General features: G+C 43.9%; 1 protein-coding gene across 12 annotated transcripts in view; it reads right to left on the bottom strand.

The window, feature by feature from the left end:
• EML6 (EMAP like 6) overlaps positions 1–21717 on the bottom strand; it is a 313172-nt gene that overhangs the window by 15097 nt on the left and 276358 nt on the right. For 5 of the 12 annotated variants that reach the window (XM_045054220.1, XM_019827205.3, XM_019827201.3 and 2 more), the window contains 7 exons: positions 9642–9656; positions 8309–8317; positions 7344–7422; positions 4783–4912; positions 3218–3316; positions 2566–2586; positions 2029–2202 (listed from right to left, as the gene is read on the bottom strand). In XM_045054220.1, coding sequence (XP_044910155.1) covers positions 2029–2202; positions 2566–2586; positions 3218–3316; positions 4783–4912; positions 7344–7422; positions 8309–8317; positions 9642–9656 — 527 coding nt within the window. Of the gene's footprint in view, positions 1–2028; positions 2203–2565; positions 2587–3217; positions 3317–4782; positions 4913–7343; positions 7423–8308; positions 8318–9641; positions 9657–21717 lie in introns of those variants that run through there. The other 7 variants (XM_019827202.3, XM_019827203.3, XM_019827204.3 and 4 more) reach the window with 7 other exon arrangements.

Raw genomic sequence — 21717 nt, 5'->3', positions numbered from 1 at the left:
AAAGCCTGACGCTTAACCAACTGAGCCACCCAGGCGCCCCTGCACTTTCTTCTAAGCAAGTGTTTGTTTTTTCCTGGTCTTAATCTATGGACACTTCTGACCGTGGAGATGCCTGTATCCTGCCTTACGTTGGCTTCCACATTGCTCAGAACAAGTTTCATACAAGTATCTAGGACCTGACAACATTCATTTTATACATAATAAGCTCATTTCTTACTCAACTTTGCTTCTGAACTACACACACACATACATACCTGGAGTTCGACAAAACAGTCCTTTAACAAAAGAGGAGTAACACGCATATAAACCTCTCTCAAAACTGTCTCATTTATAAGCAGAACTTAAAGCTAAGGGAGGCCCTCACACAACCATCTCAGGAGAGGTGGTGGTTGGTGACATACCATTAGATATCAATGGCTCAGAACCCTTCTGCAGACAGCCACGGGCCAATTCCAGCAAAGACAAGGGGAGAAAGTTACCAAAGAGAAGGCATCTGTTGGCCATGTTTAGAAGCTGGTTTAAAAGTCCTGGCTCCACCAGTCTGCCCTGCAGTGGTCAAAAGGGGCCCAGGGTGAGAAGGGGTCTGTGCTGGGGCAGGTCCAGAGCAGGAACTGCCCAGAGGAGCAGATGGCAGAAGTGAGGACAGCGAGCCTGGCAAGACTAGCCTGTGCACAGGGCCCAACAGGATTAACCCTCTTCCGAGGAACTAGGCACAGATCTGGTCTTGGCCACTGCAGAAGCAGAGTTAGTGCAGTACAAGAAAGGCATAAGGAAGCAAGTTAGGCTCTCTTATAAGGAAGGGCTTTATGAGACATTTCCAGCAGGGGGTGGCTGCCTTGGGAAGTGATGCAGGCCACAGCCCTGCAAGTGTTTGGTGGAGGAGGGGAGTCAGCCTGTCAGGAATGCACTTGTAGGAACTGCCCCATGGGACGGTCGGGACCAGGCGGGAAGACTTCACCAGTCCTTTCAACACCACGAGGCTATGAGTCTGTTGTTTAAGACACTCAGCGTCTCATCCGGGGCTGAGTCTATTTCAGGCCAACTCGACAGGACAAGAAATGAAGCTGCATCCCCAAAACATAGATTGTGGGGCCCTCTGGACACAATGCACTGATGAACAAGAAAATGAGAAAGGGACCGAATATGATAAAGGAATCTCATTATAAAAGTCTGCAGGTCCCCAACCTCTTTTTCTCACATGGGGGCTCAGGAGGGATTGGAACTTAGCTGCCATCTCTTTACAGCTCCCTCCATGGGGAGGTGCTGAGATAATGGGTCTCTAGAAGCCCTGAATTGGAGAAGAGCCACCTCTGTGCGCGCCTGGCTCTGAGTGCCCTAGATACAGGCTGCCCTGCCGGAGACAGACCTCATTAACGTCCTAACTAATTGGATCTGTTCTGCCAACCTGAGAATACACTTGAAAGATTACACATCTTTGATTCTAACATGAACATAAATTTAGCAGCAGCCTGTCTGTGTGTGTGTGTGTGTGTGTGTGTGTGTGTGTGTGTGTGTGTGTTGGGCGAAGGCAAGAGAGAAATCCTGTTACGGGAAACGTAAACCTTGATTATAAGGTGAATCCCCATTTCACAAAAGCGAAATATAAAGTGTTTTTGAGACTACGGTGGTAAGATCTTGTCCCAGTTCCTGGAATAAGGGAACCAGGGTGATAAGGCTGTGGCAGGATCTGGAGGTCACAGAAGGAATACCAAGGACAAGGAAACTTGGGTAGAAAGGGAGTTAAGACGGAAAAGGGGGAGGCTGAGGTCTTCTTTGTGAGGAGGAAGGCTGCCTGCACTGGGGCAATTTTCCAGAGTGCACAGACCCTCCACTAGCTAGCCCAGCACTCCCCTGGCCATGGAGTCCAGGGACCTGATAGGCAGCTTCTCCAGGAACCGGAGATGGCCGATTTCGGCTGACCCAGCAGCAGCGCCCTTGATGGTTTTCGGGGTGAGGCCCATCTAGTCTGAGCCCAGCACGCAACACAAGCAAGCCTCCCAGATGGACAGACAGCCCGGCTCCTTTTACCTTCCTGCCAACGCCAGACAGTGATGGTGTGCTCAGGGTCCACTCCCACCGATACAAGGAGCTTCCCAGTGGCGCTGAAGTTGATGTAATTCACCCCCTTCGAGTGGAAGCACCGCAGCATAGAGAGCGTGTGTTTGGTCATGGCGTCCCAGATGTGGATTGAGGGTGTTGTTCCTGAATGTGGGAGGCATGACACACAACTAAGGCTGAAGAATGGCGGGGCCAAGGCAAAGCTTACGTTCACCCGGAAGACTTTTTAAGACAAATACTTGGGGGTGTTACAGTTACTGGGCCTAAGAGACCTATAGCCTGACCTGGCCGGAGGTGAAGCAATGAGAAACATCTGTTGTGCTTTTAGAGCCAGAGGCCTAAGAGCGTTTATGTCCACACACACACTTGTGGAGGAGTTTACACAGAGGCAACTGGTGAGATCAGTGATTTGTATCTGCAGTTTGGCCAGATACAAGCAGCAAACACGATACAGCGACACGATTTTGCTGTGAAGATTCAAACTACTCACGGATGGAACAGCCTTACCTTGGGTCTCCGTAATATCAACTGCATTGGGTGGGCAATGGCAATGAGGAAGCGTCAAGGGAAAACAATAGCTAAAATAAGTCATGTTTCTGATAGTGAAGCACTTAACACCAGCATCAGGAAGTTCCAAATTAAATTTAAAAATGGACATGGGTTCAATGAAAACAAGCAGAAGGGTATGTTCATAAAAAACTGCCTTTGAAACGACAAAGTTCAAAAAAAACACACACAACTTTTCACAAATGTGAAGTGCCAATCAGTTCACATTTGTCATTGGCAGTTTGCTAGGGTGCAGAAGAGCTGGGCACACAGACAAGCTACCCTTGCCAAGGACAATCACCAGGCTTCGGACACAGGGCTCTTTAACTGACACCTGGCCGGTGAAAAATTATTCTCCACAAGTCCACAGGGATAGGGGCATCCATTTATTTGGATTATCGGGCTCTGGTCTGACTTTATGATCCCTAAGAATCAACAATCACTGGCTATTTCAACTGAGATGACACAGATATACTGAGTGCTCAAAAAAGAACAGCAATGTCCAGAATGGATAGATGTCCACAACCCACCAACCCCCTTTCCAGATATTTGCTATTAAGTCAATGTCCCTGCTCAGCTGGGAAAAAGCTCAGCTAGGGCACGACCCTCCTACCTATCTGGCTGGTGGCCACCACGTTCCTGTACTTGGGGTGCTGGTTCACCGTGAGGCAAAGGATGTCATCCGTGTGCTCCAGGTAGAAGCTTTGGCTCCCTAGGGGGAAGACACGGGATGGTGAGCAGGGGAGTCTTCGAGACCTCTCAGGACAACCTTGAAGGATTACATAGGGTCTGGAAATGCCTTGTCAAAGTGAGAGATCAAGGCCACAAGCTCGCAATTTTAGAATCATCCTTGGGGAGATGGGAGATCATTTTTTACATTTACACATTCTCTTCCAGGCCTGGCGGAAGAGCTGGTATCTATTCTCTAGCACACACCAGCTCCCCTGCCATCCCTCCCGCAGCCTGTGTGGGTCCAGAACACAGTCCAAGTGCAAGGCTTCCAGGGTCCAAAGTGATAATGGAGATAATACTTAACTGAACAAAATGGCACCACTTACTCATCTGAAAGGGAAGTCTGTGGAATAAGAAAATACTTCGGGTATCTCTTTTAAACCATTGTTATTTCTCAAAGTGCCAATCCACTTGGGAGCCTACTGGATGGCACAGGTGATGTATTCACCCCCTAAATGCCCTAACTCGACATGTAACACAGAAAATAGAAGAAATCACAGGAAGTATTTATTATCTACTATGGAAAATGGGTTTGCTGACTTCCAATGTGGCCACTGTAAGCCCATCCAAGTAGCCAACACTACTAGGAGGTAAGTGATGGCACTGATAGACAAGAAAACAGCACATTGCTGCTAAAATGATAGTATGTCTAAAAAAAAAAAAAAAAGGAGAAAATGTATAGAAAATTTCAAGGTCCTCCTCTCCAAAAAGAGATCGTTATGTGCTCAGTGACTTCCCTGTCTAAAAATGTATGCATTAAATAAGTGTGTGCAATTGGGAAGGAGCATAAAAATTTGAAAAAAAGAAAGGGGGTCTGTTTTAAGATATAAAGCAAATAAGGCAAGATGTTAACATATTTAAATCTGGTGGCAAAGGTACGTGTCAAATTCATTTCTACATGCTCCCTTTGCCTTGCAGTGTTTCTTTTCAAACTATTTGTTTCATGTGACTCACCCTACCAGTTAAGGGACACTTTGGGGTGCTTACAGTTTAAGTGTTCTCATCCTTATGGTAAATCTGGTTAACTACTCAAAACAAGCAGAACTTGAAAATTTGAGCTACTAAAAAATTGGTCGCCCCTAACAAATTAGCAAGAAAATCTCCCCTGTGCTCTGTTCTTGGTAACCTGCCACAAGGAATTTCTCCACTCCCTACACCCTCTTTCTGGCTTCTGTCCATCCCTCCCAGCATCTGAGCAGCTGATGGGAAACAGGGACACCTCCCTCAGAGGGCTGACAGCAGGGTGTTGTTCGAAAGACGGCTGTGACCTTTGAACGAGGCCTCCACACTTTCTAGGACCAAATGATACCAGTCTGGAATCGAGTGAAAGGGCTCTATCAGGATAAGAATGCGTCAGTTTGGGGGGCATCTCCAGAGTGGGGGAGTACACACAAAGGGACTAAAGTGGGGTCCTGTCCTCAGAGGGGGGTTCTCGGGCTGAGTTACCTGTGGAGAGGCTCTGGAGCACGCCAGCCGCCGCGGTGTGGAAGATGATGTCCGCACCGTCGTTCAGGTAATGCAGGTTGTTGCGACAGTCGAATCCCCTGTAGCCAAACACGTGGTCGAGAGCCAGCTCCTACGTTCCCACACACAGATAAAAGCGGCTCTCAGAGGAAGTAAGCGCAGAGGCACAAACCCACACTCTGGGAGCAGCCACTTACCTCATGGGAACCGCATGGCTGGTTAGACAGCCAATACCCCACAAAAAGCATTTTGCTTCTTGACTAGCTGAGGCTACAACGCAGCCCTTTCTTTAGTTCCCTGAAAGGCTAGGGGGACAGGCCAACACACAGAATTACAGGGAACTTTCTAAATAGGCTAGATAGGTTTCCAGGCACTGCAGGGGAGTCAAGGTCTACTGATTAGAAGCCCTGTAAAGGTCACCTAGAAGTTGTATGTCTGTCCCTTGGCAGGCACTCTTCAGGGGAGTTGAATGGTGGCCTGGAGGTTTGCTTTGATTCCCGCAAATGCCACTGGGCCTGGCAGGGGCCGAATACTGAGGCAAATGCCATGTTCATTCTGTTGCTTGGTGCTTGCCCTACAGAGTTTCAACATAATTTGCATTTTTTCCCCCCAACAACTAGATGCTGTTCTGGGTTTATAGTCTTTTTCTTCTTCCTGTCTTATCTTCCAAGATTAAGCTCAGGATCAGCTATTAATGCGATTTGATGCACACTTCCTGTTGCCAGCACTTCTGTGCCAGGCACTGTGTTGGTTGGTGGGATACAAGGTTAAGAAGACGTGGGTCCCTGATTCTAGGTTCCCTGATTTCTTTCCCCAAAGCTCCTAAAATACCACAACCCCTCCTTACTCCGGAACATTCACTGACTTTCACTGCCTTCGGGATAAAGCCCAAACTCCTAAGTTGGCACAATTACTTCTACTCACACATCTTCTGTGCCCTCGGTGAAGCTGCATTGTCTATTTAGCCCATACATCATGAGCTTTCCTACCTTTATAATTCTGCTTTGTAAAATAGCCCTTGCCTGAAGAGCATTTCTCCTCCTTTCATCTCAGCCTTCCCCTACCCCCACGTGTTTCCCAGAAACTGTTTATGTAAAATGTGACCCCTCATCCCAGTGGACAACGGACTCGAGCTGGGCCAGTCACATGGTTTCTCCCAGGAATTTAGAATTGAGGACACTGGTAGGCTGGGCTGTTTAACTAAGTGAGGAGATATAAACTCAGGTGCTGGGTCATACCCATTTGTCTACCAAAATAGTTCAGGAAGTGTGCAGAAAAAGAGAAGAACGCATCAGACAGACAACTGCAGTGGGCAGAGAGTGACGCCATCTTGGTTTATGATGGCTTTTCACCTTCCGGATCCTGCATCTTCTGGCTTGTGCTCTGTTTCATGATAAATCGCCCCAATGAGTCCCCCTTTTCCAATAAAAAGTTTTAAGATGGATTCTTCTGTCTTTAGTGAGTTCAAAGTGTGGTAGGAGAGACAGATGAGTAAGAAATAACGGCAGTAGTGTGTGTGACAAGGGCTGTGGGTGAGGGGTGTGTGTGAGGGAGTGTAGGAATGTTCAGGATGAGGAGAATCAAGGAAGACTACACTGAGAAGATGCCAGAGAAGAGCTTGGAAAGACCAGGGTGTGGGCATAGAAGAGGAGGAGACTTCTAAAACACAGGGGCCTGAAAGCCCATGGCAGCTTCAGAAAACATTAGGTATAGGGCTTGGGGGCTGGAGATTTGAGTTGCAGTGGCAAATCACAGGTGCTGAGGCTGCAAAGGTGGCTCCTGGGTCAGGTTTTGAAACCATGCACTTGAATCCCACAGGCAATGTGGGAATCTCCTGGGTCTTAAAGCTGAGGTGAAGTGTGAAGTATTCTATTTGAGAGAGCTAATTCTGTGGGAAGCAAGACATGTGTCAGAGAGGGAGGGGACTCTGGAGGCAGAGACAACAGTTAAGAGGCCTCTCTTAGAAAAGAGAAGGTCCACAAAGCTGCAATCCTCAAGTAGGAACAACTGAATTTAAATCTCTCTGCACTTCCTGGCTTGGAGATCTTGGGTGCAGGACCTAATTAGTCGCTTAGCTTTTCTGAGCTACTGTCCTTATCTGTAAAATGGAAATAACAGTACCTTCCTCATGGGTTTGACAGATTATATGAAATACTTGATGGAAAGTACATACGTAGTACCTGGCCCATGGTGGGTGCTCAAACAACGTTAGAGACAAAGAACAAGCTTGCATCCTCCCTGTGTCTTCCCTGCCCCCGAGTGGGACTGGTCTAGGGGAAAGGAGACAGGTTTGAAGGACATGGGACATTTGTAAGTCAGGACTGACAGGACCTGGTGGCAGGGCTGAAGGAATATGACCCGGTGGGTGTGATTCTGGGATGGGGGATACAACACTCTGTAGAAGGGAGAGGAGACAAGAGAGACCCATCAGCTGCACTCAAGTTTACTTGAAGGTATCTCACCATAAGCAGATGGTAGTGTCCATTGGGCAGGTCTTAGAACACTGATCTTAGACGAAGACCAAAACAGCTTAACTTTCTCACCTCAACCAGTTTCTTTTTTTTGGTGATGTTGTTCTTCTGGAGTTTCTCAGGCTGGGGGGCTGCTCTGCTAACAGGCGGTCTGGAGCAGAGAGTGACAAAAACAGAACAAAACAAAACAAAAACAAAAACACAGTGTTGAACAATAGGCAGCAAGGTTGCTTGTCCAGTGTGCTCAGCTAAGGCCAGAGTCAGGCTCCCCTCTCTCTTGTCCCCCACTCCGAGGACCTTCCACTGGGTTTGTTTGGTCCTGCTCCCTCCCTCGCTCCCCCAGAAAAAGTAGATTCTGACATTCAGGGTCCCATGTGATGGGGGCTGGATTTATCGGCGTTGGGGTGGGCTTCCTCACACACCTAAGGCATCATAGTCAGGGATCAGTCCCTCTACCTCCTGGGAGCCAGGAAGAACACCTGGGCCAGAGAGGCTGGTTTTAAAACTAAAGAGGAGCCTAAGAATGAGAAGGAAGGGGCTGTGCTTCCCGAGTCTACTGGCCATTTTTCACACAGGGATATGCTTATGTTGTTCAGAATTAGGTGGTCAGAGATCATGCCGCGGTGTGAAGTGGGCCTTACAAGCCAGGTTTGGAAAAAGGCTCGGCTGGCCAAGTGCCCAGGTCATTTATGCTACACAAAAGGGCAAGTAGGAAGTATGGGAATAAAAGACAGAAAGAGCACCCACTCTGCCCTATACCTTAGGGTTATGGTCTACATTAAACTGCTATCATCATCCCAAAGTTTGCCTTTCCCTTCTCAGTCTTGGATCTGGGCCTCCAAACTTAGGAAAGAGTTTTTATAACGGGTAAGCTCTCTACTCTTACATGAGCAGGCCAAGGTTTTGTAACACGGGGCTCCCTTAAATCAGACTTCTCGGAGTTTAGGAAATGGGTAAGGGAGACCTGTAGCAGGTCCCGCTGCGTGTTGCAAATCCATTAGTTATTGCTCTTGGGCTATGCAAAGAGAAAGGATTACCTTGATCCCCTTGTAAGCAGCAAACAAAGCCAAGTGAGAAACTTAGTACAGTTTAGAGCCGCATTAGCAACCACCTCATTCATGCACAAGCATTATCCAAGTGAACAGACATTCCTGTGTGGCACAAACCATGCTTCCCGAGCATGCCAGCAAAGAACTAAAACAGAAATGAAAGAGTGCACCAGTCTACAAATTCAGAAAGCTCATACCCTGGCGTCTCTGGGCAAACTCTGCACTAAAGCGCCTACAGAATAGGGAGAAAAAAGGAAGCCTTGTCAATGCTTCCCGCACGCTCTCCGCGCCTTTGCGGATGCGCCTGGGGACTCTGCTTATTTGAGAGTGTGCTGGGGGAAAACTTGTTGTCAGAAAAACAATAACATCCTCCTGGATGTCGTTGGGAGTTATGCACAATGGATGCTTTGTTTCCGAATCCAGTTCGACTCATAATTTAGCCTACTAATTCCCAGTGTTTCTTGGTAGGGCAGCTTGCCCGCTGGAAAGGCTTGCATTTTCAGGCTGGGGAAAAACAAGTTACCTTTATTTTCTGAGAAAGTCTTCAATCAAAACATGTTATGTAATCATAAGTGATAATTGGACCAAATGGTATTATTATCTGCACTGAAGAATAGGGAGTGAGCACATCTCTGCAAAACGACACCCCCGGCTGATGTCACCGCTGCCAAATTGAGCAAAACCGGGAGGCTGGGGGCATGCCAGTTCTCGCAATTAGACACTTCCTTCACATTAATTATCACTTCCCAGGACATCTGCTCTTTCTTCTGTTTTAGTGGGACTTTCAAATGAAATCCGTGGGTTTCTTCTTTCACCTAAGAATGTTTGAGTGTGTGACAAAAGCAAGCCGAGGTCTGAGATGGGAGCAGTACACCGGGGCTACAGCGTGGTTCAAAGGCAGAACTGGAGATTAAACGCAGGGCTTGTTCCCAGGGTACACACAGGTTGTATAATATGTCACATATTATACAGTGTATACGAGGTATGCATACAAGCACAAACACTGCGTATTTATATATACAGGAGATTGTATATATATACACATAAAGGCAATCCGATGCTTTTTTTCACCTTGATTTTCAGTTAAGAACTGAAAAGTAAAGCAATCTCAGAATGTTTCTTTCTTATTTCACAAGCATATGTTTATGGCTGTATTGCTTCAAAACTGAAGATGAGAGGGGCAAAAGGAAGAAACCTGCATGGTGGCAAATTCAGCGGATTGTTAAGTATAGACCCTTCGCGGTTGTGGATTCTGCATGAACGCTTAGTACTGGATGCTCATCGAACACCTGGGCTTTTCCAGAGTGCTGTGAATACTTACTTGACAATTCCCTGCCTCCAAAGGAAAGCAAGTTAAAACACAATACAAGCATTAAAGGCTTCTTTCCAGGCATCTGTAAACAGTGTTCGTAACATCAGACGTGGGAGGAACTGCCAAAAATCTCAAACGCAGCCAAATGCTGGAGGTTTGGCATTTTTCAGCAGATCTAAATCCTTCCAGATTCAGATTCCATTGGAAATGTGACTCTGAAAAGCTTTGCTGAGGTGGGAAAGAGCAGGGTGTGTGAGAACATTCACTCACTTTTCAGTCCAATAAACTCTTTATAGCTGGTTGCCCCAGCTGGCACTCAGGACGGGAGAGCCAGGAAGGGAGTGAGAGCAGTGAGGATTAGCGCTGGGGGGTGGGGGGAGGGGGGTGGAACTCAGGAAGGTTAAGAGCCTGATAGGTAAGGTGGTGGGGAGCCCCGGTTGGGGGAGGGGCAGAGACACAAAGGGACCTCTGGGGGCAAGTGGAACTTTGAAGTCACTCAGGGAAACAAAGAAGAAATAGAGTTTCCACTGGGCAAGAAACTTAAGAAGGGAACCTGGCAAGAGAGCAAACAAATTGGATAATCAGGAGAGAGGACTATGGACTGGCTTGAGCTCCAAGAGAGCACAAGAGCAGTTTGCCAAGGAAGAGAGTAGAGGCAAGAAGCCAAGGGGAGGCCTGCAGACTCAAGCACGTGACTTGGTGTTAAGTAACGAGGCAGCACTGTTCTTGTCCAGTGCCAGGCGTGCAGGCTGCCAAAGACGCACCCCTACCCGTGGATACAGTCCCTACCTCATGTCCCCATGTCCTCTGTGGAAACAGCACACTCTTGGGCAGGGAAGGACCATGAGGAGGTCAGTCCACGCTGCAATCCTGTTGTTCAGCAGCTGGGCTGCTTAAGAGAAAGCTTAGGCTCACTTAAGATGAGTGGGATCTTAAAACATGGGCTTGCACCTCACGGAGGCCACCAGAGGTAGCCAGTGCCCAGTGTTTGCCCCTCTTTGTCCCCTCCCCAGGGTGCTGGGATGACAGAATGAAGGGTAGAGCAGAGCACATGATTACCTGAGATGCACAGGAGAGGGTTCGGAGCCAAGGTTTTTAGGGAAGCTTCTGAAACGACTGAAGATGTAATGAAAATCAGTCACAACCCCAGATGAGCACAACACGAAAGCCAACTGGAGAGTGAGGTGCAGAAAGCTAGTAAGAAACAAAGTTGTTGCAAACAGCTTCTACAAAGAGGGGTGTTGGTGTGGAGAAAATCAGCTATATTTAGCCAAGAAATGCAAGTTTAGATTTGTTTTCAGTGTTGTTAGTCAGACAATGTTTAAAGTGTCCTCGGAGTACGAAACATAGCTTTCTTCAGATTCCAAAATGGGCCATAAAATGCTCCAAGGGTTTTCAAAGTATCTTGGGAAACTAAACTTTTGATCCCTTTTGGTGGGAGCCAGCAGATGACCTGAGCACTATTTCAACATTGTCTTCCAGCAAGACCTATCAGCCCTTGTGGGCTTCAGGTACTCAGGCCTAGTTGTGTTTGCACCTGTGCATTTTTCTGGGGGAAACAATCTGTTTTAAACAGATTTTTTAAACAGATTTTTTAAACAGATTTTAAACAGATTTTTTAAAACAAAAATCTGTTTTAAATAAATTTTCAAAGATGTACATGATTTGAGAGAGAGAGAAAGAGATTAAGAATCATTGCTTTAGGATAAATCCATGTTGAGGAAAATGCTACAAAGCCATGGGAGACCTCTATTATCAAAACAAAAGGAACTGGATTCTGTTAAATGTATTCCTATGTCTTCCAGAACCTCCTGTAGAGCTGCTCAGTAGTAAAGTGGAGTGGAAGGAAAAGAGTCAGACAGGAGAATTATGGGATGCCCTCAGGGAAGCCTGCCATCTTGAAAATGCTTTGGACTGAAGCCTATAACACAGTCTCATCTCCCCACGCTTTTGAAAAAATGGGGATACGGTCCCAGACTTGGACATTTTAAATGAGTATCAATTTATTGGGGGAGAGGGTGAAAAACTGAGGTCATAAAGGATGGAAAGGAGGGAACTACGAGTAAGGTGGGCAGGCTACTGAAGAGGCTACTCTAATAATCCAAGGGAGGGATGATGAGGATCTTGACTAAAGCAATGGTTGTAGAGAAGGAAACAAGTGAATATTTAAAGAAATAGTGGTGAAGTAGACTTCAAAAACTCTTGAACTGATTAGATCTAGGGGTTGAAGGAGGAAGAGAATGCAAGTGGAATACCAGTTTTCTGCCTGGGCACCTGGCAGGAGAAGAGTGAGGTTGTAAGATGGTGCCATGTCAAACTTCAGACGTCTATGGTCTGGCTTTACTCACTAGAAGTGCAAGTCAGAGGTGGGACTCAGAGAATCATCAGCCAATGGGTGAAATACAGGAGATTAATCAGGAAGAGAGTTGCAAGCCTGAGGCCCAACAACATGTGAATGGCTAGAAGAGGAGGCAGACAAGGGACACTGAGAAGAAATGATGGAAGAGGTAGGACGAGGGCCAGGAAAGATGGTTTCTAAAAAGATATAACTTCACTATCCAATATGGTATCCACTGGCTACATGTGGCTTGTCCAAATTAAGGTGTGCTGTAACTGTAAAATATATACCAGATTTTGAAGACCCAGTAAAAATAATTTTTAAAAAATATAAAATGACTCAATAATTTTCACAATGACATGTCGAAATAATATTTTTAACATATTGGATAAATAAAACACATTGTTAAAATCAACTTCACCATCTCTTTTAACTTTTTAAATGTTTTAAATGTGATTACTAGAAAAATTACCTACGTGGCTTGCATTGTATTTCTATTGCACAATGCTACTCCAGAAGAAACAAGTTCTTCCTTTTTAACAAGACAAAGGGAAGATTTGGGAATCAGAAAGTCACCATGCCAGCAGAATGGCAGGGACAGAAGACAGATGGAATGGACTAGAGAGTGAAGGAGAGATTTGGTAAAGCCTGGATGAGAAGGGGAAAGGAGAAGGAAGGTAAGGGTTGGAATATGTGTGTAAATGTTTGGATCAAAGGATTTACTTATTTCCTGAACAGAGTTTGGTAAGGACGGCAAAGACTGAAATGCATTTCTTGGCTGAGGACATGAATCCTGAGGGAGCAGCACAGGAGATACAGGAGAGGAGAGCAATGGTCAGGGAGCACCGATGGCTGGGAGGCTAAGGTCCAAGCAACCAGCTGAGGAACCCACCTTGAATAGGAGGAGGGACTTCATCTCTCTGAGAGGAAAGGATGTGAATGGTTTACATGGGTTGGAAGATGGGAAACAAGATGGAGGAGAGATAAAGAAGTGCCAAGATGGAGTTCATGCCCAATAGCTTCTGTTTTCTTGATAAAGTAGGGGAGAAAAGCCATCTACCAAGAGTGGAGGGGTAGGGTTTGGGCAGAAAGGTAAGGAAGGGGCAAAACTGTGTTTGACTGCTGAGTGGCTGGCAGAGGGAGCCAATCAAAGACAAGAAAGAAAACAAAGGAACAGTGGAGAGCACCTCAGTGTAGCTGGCAACATGGAGTCTGGTGAGGGCAATCTGCACCAGTGTGACCTTCTAGTCAGAAGAATGGAAGTATGTGCTGTAGGAGAAATACAGGGATGAAGGGCCAAGAAGACTGGAAAAGTGGCATTCAGGTAGAGAAAAAATGAGGTATCAAGGCATATAGGATGCTTTAATGAGGATCAAGATTAGGATTACCGGGGATGAGAAATCTAGAGGAGAGAAGTTTAAGTCACTGAGGGAGAGGAGAGCTACTGATGGTGATGTAACCCATGGCTGGCAGGAGCCAGCTCAGCCAAGTTGACCATTAGCTGAACTCCTCAGACAGGAAGTTGATAACTGACAGGGACAGGGAGGGGGAGAAGATGGAACATGATGGAAACTTCAAAGGATTGGGGTGGGGCTGCTCAAAGAGAGAGGCAATATGCTTTACACACACCCACAAAAACACCCAGATACTCCAAACCTTACAGTCAGGGACACTGTTTCAAGGGGGGCAAATCATGCACCCCAACAATTGCTTCTGCAAACACCTCCCCAGTTACCACCTCGTGACCATACAACAGTAGAAAAAGGGAGAGTAACCACCCCGGTAGCGCCCACTCCCTCCAAATGGAGATCTGAGAGATGTTGAGAGACTTGATAAAAATAACTGTTTCCAATCCTGCCACTGTCTTGTAAGAGAAGTTCCCTTTCATCAGAAAATCCCTCACCTGTGTGTGATGCACTCTTTATCCCCAGGAGCAAGTGGGTTTGAGTCAACTGATTACACTGTAAGAAGATGATTTCCTGGGTCTATTAATCTTTCAAAAAAGTCACTTTACCTCTGCATTTTCAAGCCCTGGCACATTTTCTTTTTATGATAAAAAGTGAACAAACTACTCTTTCACGAATGGCAGGTTTAACTCCTAAAATTATCAGTTATACGGAAGTCATTATTTTGCTTCAAACAATATGTAAAATCAAGAGAATAAGGAAAGTCATTTATGAAGGTAGCTTTAAATTCCCTTTAAAAAACCAACTATTCGGCTTTAGGCAGAGTTACATAGCCAAACAATAGGCCTTTGAAATGGTTAATTTCAGCATGTGGGGGGTTTAATAGATATTGTAACTTCACTTCCTTCCACCCTATTAGAGAACAGGAAACTTGCTACCTTTTACCTACTCAGAGCAGCTGTGAGTGCAGAACTCTACAGAATTAAGGGGCAGAGTAAAGAAAAACTCTGCCTAGAGAGAAAAGCTCTGGGTGAATGAGGTCACACCTTGCCGAGGTCATGGTGTGCCCTGTATGCTTGCACTTCCTGTCCTGGAGGAAAGTTTGAGCCTAGTTTACACACAACAGACAGGCAATGGCGGGTCTCTGTATGAACTCGGGCTTGTTAAGATCACTCCATCATCACAGATTGGAATGAAATGTAGAATCAGAGGTTCCTCCCCATTTATCAGACCAAGTTTAGGATAGGATGTAGTGGTTTTGACAGATCTCAAAATGGTAAATTTTAGAGTAAATTTAGAAGCACCTGTTAGCAAGATTGTCAGTTCTTAGCAGCCCTTACAATCCGAGCTCACAAAGCAGCCACTGATCAATGATGACAAAGGGCCTCTCTGAGGCCAGTGGAGCGAGGAAAGGGAAGTGCCAGGCTGTTTAGTCGTGTATTTCTCCATGGAGGGGAGAACTGTCCTGATTTGTCAAGCTCATCATGCTTCAGGCAGACGTGAAATGGGCAGTGACTGATTACATACAGCATCTCTTAAAAACTGGGGGCAGGTTTTTCTCCCTAAATACAGCATAAAAGGTTAGAAGAAAAATTGGGATTACCTAAAGATGGTGGTTTCTTCCAATTCAGGGAACTCTATCAAATCTTTGCTATATTTTTACACTTCATCACTTGTGAGCATGATCTTTGTTTCACTTTAATCCGCTGACAAAGAAGGCCTTGCATGTAAAATAGGTGGGATGGCTACAATAACACAGACTTTTCAGTTCTTTTTGCCTTGGGTTATTAGATTTAAACCAAACAGACATTTAATTCCTAACAGACAGATGGTACGAAGATAAAATTATTTAACCAAGAGCAGTCTCATGGCCAGATTCTACATGGGTCACACCATTCCCCACAAAGATGAGATCACCCATTGGTGCTAACCAAATGAAGGTAAATGTGGTTGTTGACCAAGAAGGGATTTGTAGAGCATTTTGAGAACAGATTAATTCATGTATATATTAAGAGAAGCAGGCTAAGTAAATTCATTCGTTCATCTACTCATTCAAAAAATATTTGTTTACTATGTGCTATGAGCAAGGCACTGTGTTAGGCACGTGGTGAGAACCATGACAGTCACAGTGCTGACCCTTAAGGAACTAAGACACCCATACGCAGAGTTTACAATCCAGCAGAACTTTAAATATCTTGATACAAGGACCAAAATATTAAGAATCCAAGGATTTGGGGCTAAAACAATGAAACAAAAATAAAATTTCCTTTATGTTTCTTTATAAACCCGTAATGTATGGTTTTCTTTATAGGATCTTCTTTTTGCTTAAGTTCATAAATCTATACAAGTGGATTCAGAAGGGATATGATAAAGTAGGAGAAGATAGATTTTAGGCCCTTCCCCGTTCAGCCCTAAGCACAATTTAGGAAAAGGTCTGTAAACCCCGAGTGCTGGAGTGCAGTCTTGAGGTCATTTGGTGGTGGGATCCATCAGTTCAGAGATGAGGAAACCAACATTTATAAAAGGCTCAGAATCTGCTTCTAATTGTGGATTGGCTTCTTGGTTTCCTAAGGAACATATGGCATAAGATTGAAAGTTAAAAATGTATCAGAGGAACTAAAATATTAATGTAGAAGCATTCACAGATTCCTTCGTTATAATTCTCTGCTAAGAATAATTCTGGCAATGCCATCCCAGCGTCTCCTCATACTGGGTGGCTGAGATGGATGGAGGGTGACATTATTTTGTGCATCAGGGAGGACTGGGAAAGGGATTCCGCTGAGAACCAAACATCCCCTCATACATGCTTGGGGGTACCCAAACCATCTCTTCATAGTGGGGGGGGGGTACTGAGATGGGGAGGAGAGGATCGCCCTTCAGGATCCTGGTTTGCCTACAGGTCCACAAGTGGGGGTGACTGAAAGATACTGAGATGCTGACAGCTGAGGTTAGTGAAATGGGGGTGAGTAGCGCAGGGGCCCCCAGTGCCTGGGGACAAGTCCCTGTGGGGGGGACTACTGGAGGCACCACTCATCCACCCACATGGAAGGAAGCTCACAGCACATATGAATGAGGACGGGAGGTGCCTGGTCCCCTGGATCCCTTCTAATCACCTATGTCACACACTCCCTGCCAGAAAAAGGGGACAGTTACCCTCAAAGCTGCAGGTACTAGGAGTAAGGGCCTCTCCATTTTACGCCATTGTTTGGAATTGCCTAAAGGCAGGAGCCAGATGGTGACTAACCTGAGAGCTGGAAGGATAGCCAGGGGTGCCAAATGCTTAAGAGGCAGAAATTCCCAAGCTGGATTATGGGTATACAAGCAAGATGCCAACACAATCTCAGATTCTGATACCTAACCAGTGGGTATCAGTGACTAGAAATGAACCTAAATCTTGTTAAATTGTTAAGGAGTTTATTCACTCAATCAACAATCATTTACTGAACGCTAGCACTGTTATCAAATTTGGAGAAAAGGCAGTGTATCAGAAATTTTGCTTTCACGGAGTTGACATCCTAGCTGCAGGAGAGGAGCTTTATGCCCCAAATCTGGCAAACAACAAAGGCTTGTTTCCCAACTCTTAAGGCCTCCAACCAATAGGAGGAGAATAACAAAGTGAAACCCAAAAAGGTCATCCCCCACAAAGCCAATCTCGACTTGGCAAAAAAGAACAAGGAAAAACAAAGATCTTGGCAAGTACAACACGTAGACCAGAAGGATGACCAAGGACCCTATCTCACACTGTGCTGGAGATAACCTCACACAACCTGAAACCAGAGCATGCTGAGGCAAGATTCTGGTAAAGCCAAAGTCAGTTTCCTTGATCTCATGTAAACACGTTGCAGTGTGTGAGAATTGTTTTATTGTGGTTATACCTCCCGAGCTTGCAGGCATTGATTCAGACTATCCTCAACATTTGGGTATGTGTTTAGGGTGGAGAGAGAATATAAAAAGGTATAAAATAAAACCTCAGGAGAACATTAAGGGAAGCCTCTTCTACTTGGAAAAAAATCCTCATAAGCATGGCTGTCTGTCTCACTGGGGCACTCAGGAGACTTGGGAAGCCTTAACACTGGCTTAGGAAATGCTGTTAGTTCCTGCCTTATGTAACCATGCCTAAAGCTTTCCAGTACTTCAAAATTAAAGAAACTGTACATCTCTAACTTTTGTATTGTCATCTTTCCATCATTGGCATGACTGTCCTATTGTGATGACCAAGCAGATTCCTGTCAGAAGTGGGATTAATGCCAAGGACTCTCTCATGCCCTTGTCACAATGTAGCCAGCCACTTTCTAGATAAACATGACATCTACTGAGGTTTTAGATATAAAAGGAAACCCCAAGGGAGTGGAGTGTTGCTTTGACTTTCACTGAGCCAACTCTTTCTGTAAAAGTTAGAGACTCCAGAATCAAAAAACAAGAGGAATTCAAAGATGCCAAAGGTTTCAAATGTTTGAGGTAATGGAAGCAATGACAGAGTTGATAAAAAACTGTTACCAATTAACATTTACTTAAAAAAAAATTTTTTTAACATTTATTTATTTTTTTGAGACAGAGACAGAGACAGAGCATGAACGGGGGAGGAGCAGAGAGAGAGGGAGACACAGAATTGGAAGCAGGCTCCAGGCTCTGAGCCATCAGCCCAGAGCCCGACGCGGGGCTGGAACTCACGGACCGCGAGATCATGACCTGAGCCGAAGTCGATCGCTCAACCGACTGAGCCACCCAGGCGCCCCAACATTTACTTTTAAAAATGGCCAAAGTGGAGAATAATTTCAAATTAAAAATTGTAACTGAAAATTTCTACTGAAAAATATGTGAATTATCCCAATGAAGGCAAGCCCAGAATGAGGTGGCTTTACTAGTGAAATCTACCGAGCATTTAAAGAAGAATTAACACAAATTCATCTCTAACTCTTCCAAAAAACCAAAGAGGAAGGACCACTCCCAAACTCCTTTTACAAGGCCAGTATTATCTGGATACCAAAACCAGAAAAGGACACCACTAGAAAAGAAAAATAACAGGTCATTATCTCTGATGAATACAGATGCCAAAATTATCAATAAAATACCAGCAAACTGAATTTAGCAGCACACTGAAAAGATCATTCACCATGAGCAAGTGAGATTTATTATGAGGATGCAAGGATGGTTCAAAATATGCAAATCATCAGTGTGATACATCACAACAGGATGAAAGAAGAGAATCATATGATCATCTCAATAGATGCAGAAAAGGCATTTGACAAAATTCAATATCCAATCATGATAATAACTCTAAACAAACTAGGCACAGAAGGAACAAATCTGAACATGATAAAGGTCATACAGAACAAGCTCACAGCTAACATTATATTCAAAGGTGAAATGCTGAAAGCTTTTCCTCTGAGTTCAGGATGAAGACAAGGATGCCCATTTTCACCACTGCTGTTCAACACAGTACTGAGAGTCCTAGCCACAAACAATTAGCTAAATAAATAAATAAATGTATGTATGTATGTATGTATGAGAATTGGAAAGGAAGAAGTAAAATTGTTTTTATTTGCAGATGACGTGATTTTATATATAGAAAATACTAAAGACTCCACCAAAAACCTGTTAGAGCCAATCAATGAATTCAGTAAAGTTGCAGGATACAAAATTAACATACAAAATATCAGTGGCATTTCTATGTGATAACAACAAATTTTCTGAAAAAGACATAAAGAAATTGATTTTTTTTAACGTTTATTTATTTTTGAGATAGAGAGAGAGACAGAGCATGAATGGGGGAGGGTCAGAGGGAGACACAGAATCCGAAACAGGCTCCAGGCTCTGAGCTGTCAGCACAGAGACCGACGTGGGGCTCAAACTCATGGACCGCGAGATCATGACCTGAGCCGAAGTCGGCCGCCCAACCGACTGAGCCACCCAGGCGCCCCAAACCTGTGTGCTAAATTGATCCCATTTACACTAGCATCAAAACAATAAAATACTTCAGGAATTAATTTAACTAACAAGGCGAAAATCTCTATGTTGTAAAGTCTAGGACCTTGATGAAAGAAGTTGAAGAAGATACACATAAATGGGAAGGTATCCCATGTTCACAGATTGGAAGTATATTGTTAAAACGTCAATACCACCAAAATCCATCTATAAATTCAATGCAACAATCCCTATTTAAGATTCCAAGGGCATTTTTCCAATGGTCAGAGGTAGAAAAAAACCCTCCTAAAATTTATATGGAACCACAAAAGAGCCCTAGTAGCCAAAGAAATCCTGAGAAAAAAAAGAACAAAGCAGGAGGCATCACACTTCCTTATTTCAGGCTATCCTGTAAAGCTACAGTCATTAAAGCAGAATGGTACCAGTTTAAAAACAGATAAACAGACCAATGGAACTGAATCAAGAGCCCAGAAATAAACCCAACCATACGTAGTCAACCTAACATTTGACAAAGGAGCTAAGAATATTCAATGAAGAAAAGACAGTCTCTTCAATAAATAGTTCTGGGATCATTGGATATTCATATGTAAAAGAATGAAACTGGACCCATATCTTATACCACTCTCTAAAATTAACTCAAATGTATTGAAGACTGAAAAGGGAGACATGACACCTTGAAACTCCTAGAAGAAAACAGAACAACAAAGTTCCTTGACATGGGTCTTGGTGATGAGTTTTTGGATAGAACACAAACACAACAAACTAAAAAATAAACAAGTGGGACTACACCAAATTGAAAAGCTAATGCACAGCAAAACAAACCATCAAAAAATGAAAAGACAACCTACGGAATGGGAAAAAATAATTGCAAACCATGTATCTAATAAGGGGTTAATATACAAAATATATTTTAAAAAACTCATACAGCCCAGTGGCAAAAAACAAAAACCTTAAAAAAAAATGGGCTAAAGACCTAAAGAGACATATCTCCAGAAAAGATATATGAAAGGTCAACAGGTATGTGAAAAGATGGTGAACATCACTAGCATGAGGGAAATGCAAATTAAAACTGCCATGAGATGTCATCTCACACCTGTTAGGCCATCATCAGGAAGACAAGAGATAAATACTGGCATGGAAGGGGAGCAAGGAGAATCCTCGTGCACTGTTGTGGGGAATGCAAACTGGTGCAGCCCTATGGAAAACAGTAGGGAGGTTCCTCAAAAAAAATTAAAAATAGAACTACAATATGATTGAGCAGTTCTATATCTGGGAATTATATCCAAAGGAGCCAAAACCCCTAACTCAAAAAGATATGTGCACCCCCACGTGCGCAGCAGCATTATCTACAATAGCCAAGACACAGAAACAACCTAAGTGTGCCTCAAGGGATAAAGATAAAGAAAATGTGGTATAACCACACAATATTATTCAGCCATTAAAAACTGAGGGAATCCTGGCATTTGCTAGGTGCTGTCACTTTTACATGGAATCTAAAACAAACCAAACCCACAGAAAAAGAGACAAACTTTTGGTTACTAAAGGTGGAGGGGGAGATGAAGGGAACCTGGAAGAAGGTGATCAAAAGTATAAACTTGCAGTTATAAGTAAGTCCTAGGGATGTCACGTGGAACATGTGGAACTATATAGTGAATACCGCTGTATGAAAAATGGAAAGAGAAGAAATCCTAAGAGTTCTCATCACAAGGAGTAGGTTTTTCTCCTCCCTTTTCTTCTTTCTTTCATTTTTGCTGTATTTCTATGAGAGGATGGAGGCTAGCTGAACCTACTGCGGTAATCATTTCAAAATATATGTAAATCGGCCATTGTGCTGCAGGTCTTAAATTTATACAGTAATGTCAATTATTTCTTAATAAAACTGGAGGAAAAAAACAAAACAAAAGAGAGGTATGTTGATATTTACCCAATACTGGATGACAGGGAAATGAAGAAATAAATAAATATATATACATACATATGTGTATATATATATATATATATATATATATATATATATATATATGAGTGTGTACTAAATATTTCCCTTGACAGCAGCTGGACCTTGTAATTCTATATTATTTAGAAACATCCCACTAAAGGTGATATTCAAATTTAAAAACAGTTTTTAAATTATATTCCATACGCCTTCTCTGGAAAACAAATAGTATTTAATTAAGACACAAAGCTTGCTTGATACAAGTGTATGAAAGCACTGTTTCTTGAAACTTCTTTTTACAACATGATTGTGTGCTTGTTACCTAGTCCCAGGTAAAACAGCTCAACATCTAGACTAAATACGTTTAATAAAATGATGACCACAACTAGAAATGTCCCAATTTCTAGTTATCCATGATTCCTAAGTAAGCTACACTAAACTGGTGCTAAGACAATATAATATCAGTATTAAAAGTGAACT

The sequence above is a fragment of the Felis catus genome, chromosome A3, assembly GCF_018350175.1.
Source record: "Felis catus isolate Fca126 chromosome A3, F.catus_Fca126_mat1.0, whole genome shotgun sequence".
Classification (NCBI taxonomy): domain Eukaryota; kingdom Metazoa; phylum Chordata; class Mammalia; order Carnivora; family Felidae; genus Felis; species Felis catus.
The sequence above is the reverse complement of the archived record's forward strand: the minus strand, read 5'-3'. Positions and strand labels throughout refer to the sequence as shown.